Source organism: Manacus vitellinus, unplaced genomic scaffold, assembly GCF_001715985.3.
Source record: "Manacus vitellinus isolate BGI_N305 unplaced genomic scaffold, ASM171598v3 scaffold_5_pilon, whole genome shotgun sequence".
In the NCBI taxonomy this organism is placed as follows: domain Eukaryota; kingdom Metazoa; phylum Chordata; class Aves; order Passeriformes; family Pipridae; genus Manacus; species Manacus vitellinus.
This window is the reverse complement of record NW_021940682.1, coordinates 19190437-19191604: the sequence shown is the minus strand read 5'-3', so window position 1 is coordinate 19191604 and position 1168 is coordinate 19190437. Positions and strand designations below refer to the sequence as shown.

Sequence of the window (1168 nt, the reverse complement as noted above, 5' to 3'; positions counted from 1 at the left end):
GCAAGGTGACGATCGCGCAGGGCGGCGTGCTGCCCAACATCCAGGCCGTGCTGCTGCCCAAGAAGACCGACAGCCACAAGGCCAAAGCCAAGTAAGCGCCGAAGAGCAACGCCCAGGAAAATTTGAGCTACAGAAACCCAAAGGCTCTTTTCAGAGCCACCTACAAAGTCAGAAAAAGAGCCTGAATTTCACTGAAGTCTCAAAAACCCGCGGTGCATTTTAAAACTGTTTGATATAATCACACACCTCCAGTTAGTACGAGCCGCGGCCCCGTGCTCAAACCACTCCGGCTCCGGGGCGGGGCTGTCAGCGCTCTTAGGAAGCAGATCAGCCTTCCCGAGGCCGTACCCAATCCGTATGCCGTATCGGCATAAAGCCACCAACGCAGTGCTTCCCTCCCCCTTCTATGCAGGGGAAATTTGAGCGACTCTGAATCTTGCTGCTCCGTCTGGCCGTTACCGAAATGAAATGGCATTTGCACCAGCACACCACCATTCCCCAAAACATCTCCCTGCTGCCTCTTGCACAAAAGCATTTCAGCCCTTCTAAGAAAGCGTGGGTGGCTCTGAAAAGAGCCGTTGGGTTAAAGTGTGGAGAAAGACCTTTTCTTCCACAGGGGACTTACTTCTTGGGGGCTGCCTTCTTCGCTGCTTTTGGCTTCGCCACCTTCGGCTTTGCTGCCTTTGGCTTCACTGCCTTTGCCTTGGCAGGGCTCTTCACTGCTGCCCCCACGTTTTTGGGCTTGGCAGCCTTCGTCGCCTTTTTGGGGCTCTTGGCTGCTTTCTTGGCCGCGCTGGCCGCCGGCTTCTTGGCTTTCTTGGGGCTCTTTTTCACTGTCATCACCTTCTTGGGCTTCTTGGTGGCGCCGACAGGCTTCTTAGCCGCCGGCTTCTTGGGCTTGGCTGCGGTTGTTTTCTTCTTGGGAGCTTTTTCCTTCACTTCTCCAGGCTTTTCGCTGAGGCGGAAAGAGCCAGACGCACCTATACCTCTGGTCTGCACCAGGGTGCCTTTGCTGACGAGGCTCTTGAGCCCCAGCTTGATGCGGCTGTTGTTCTTCTCAAAGTCGGGCCCGGCGGCAGCCAGCGCCTTCTTGAGCGCGGCGAGGGAGAGCCCCTTGCGCTCCTTGGAGGCGGACACGGCCTTGGTGATGAGCTCGGTGACGCTGGGC

General features: G+C 56.8%; 2 protein-coding genes across 2 annotated transcripts in view; one reads left to right on the top strand and one right to left on the bottom strand.

The window, feature by feature from the left end:
- Window positions 1–1168, top strand: part of LOC103765058 (histone H2A-IV) — a 27130-nt gene that overhangs the window by 18297 nt on the left and 7665 nt on the right. Inside the window, exon 2 of the mRNA XM_029963476.1 lies at window positions 6–91. Within this exon, the coding sequence (XP_029819336.1) occupies window positions 6–91 (86 nt within the window). The remainder of the gene's footprint in view (window positions 1–5; window positions 92–1168) is intronic.
- The window catches only part of LOC115307838 (histone H1.11L-like), a 2454-nt gene continuing 1907 nt past the window's right edge, over window positions 622–1168 (bottom strand). Inside the window, exon 2 of the mRNA XM_029963586.1 lies at window positions 622–1162. Coding sequence (XP_029819446.1) covers window positions 622–1162 — 541 coding nt within the window. The remainder of the gene's footprint in view (window positions 1163–1168) is intronic.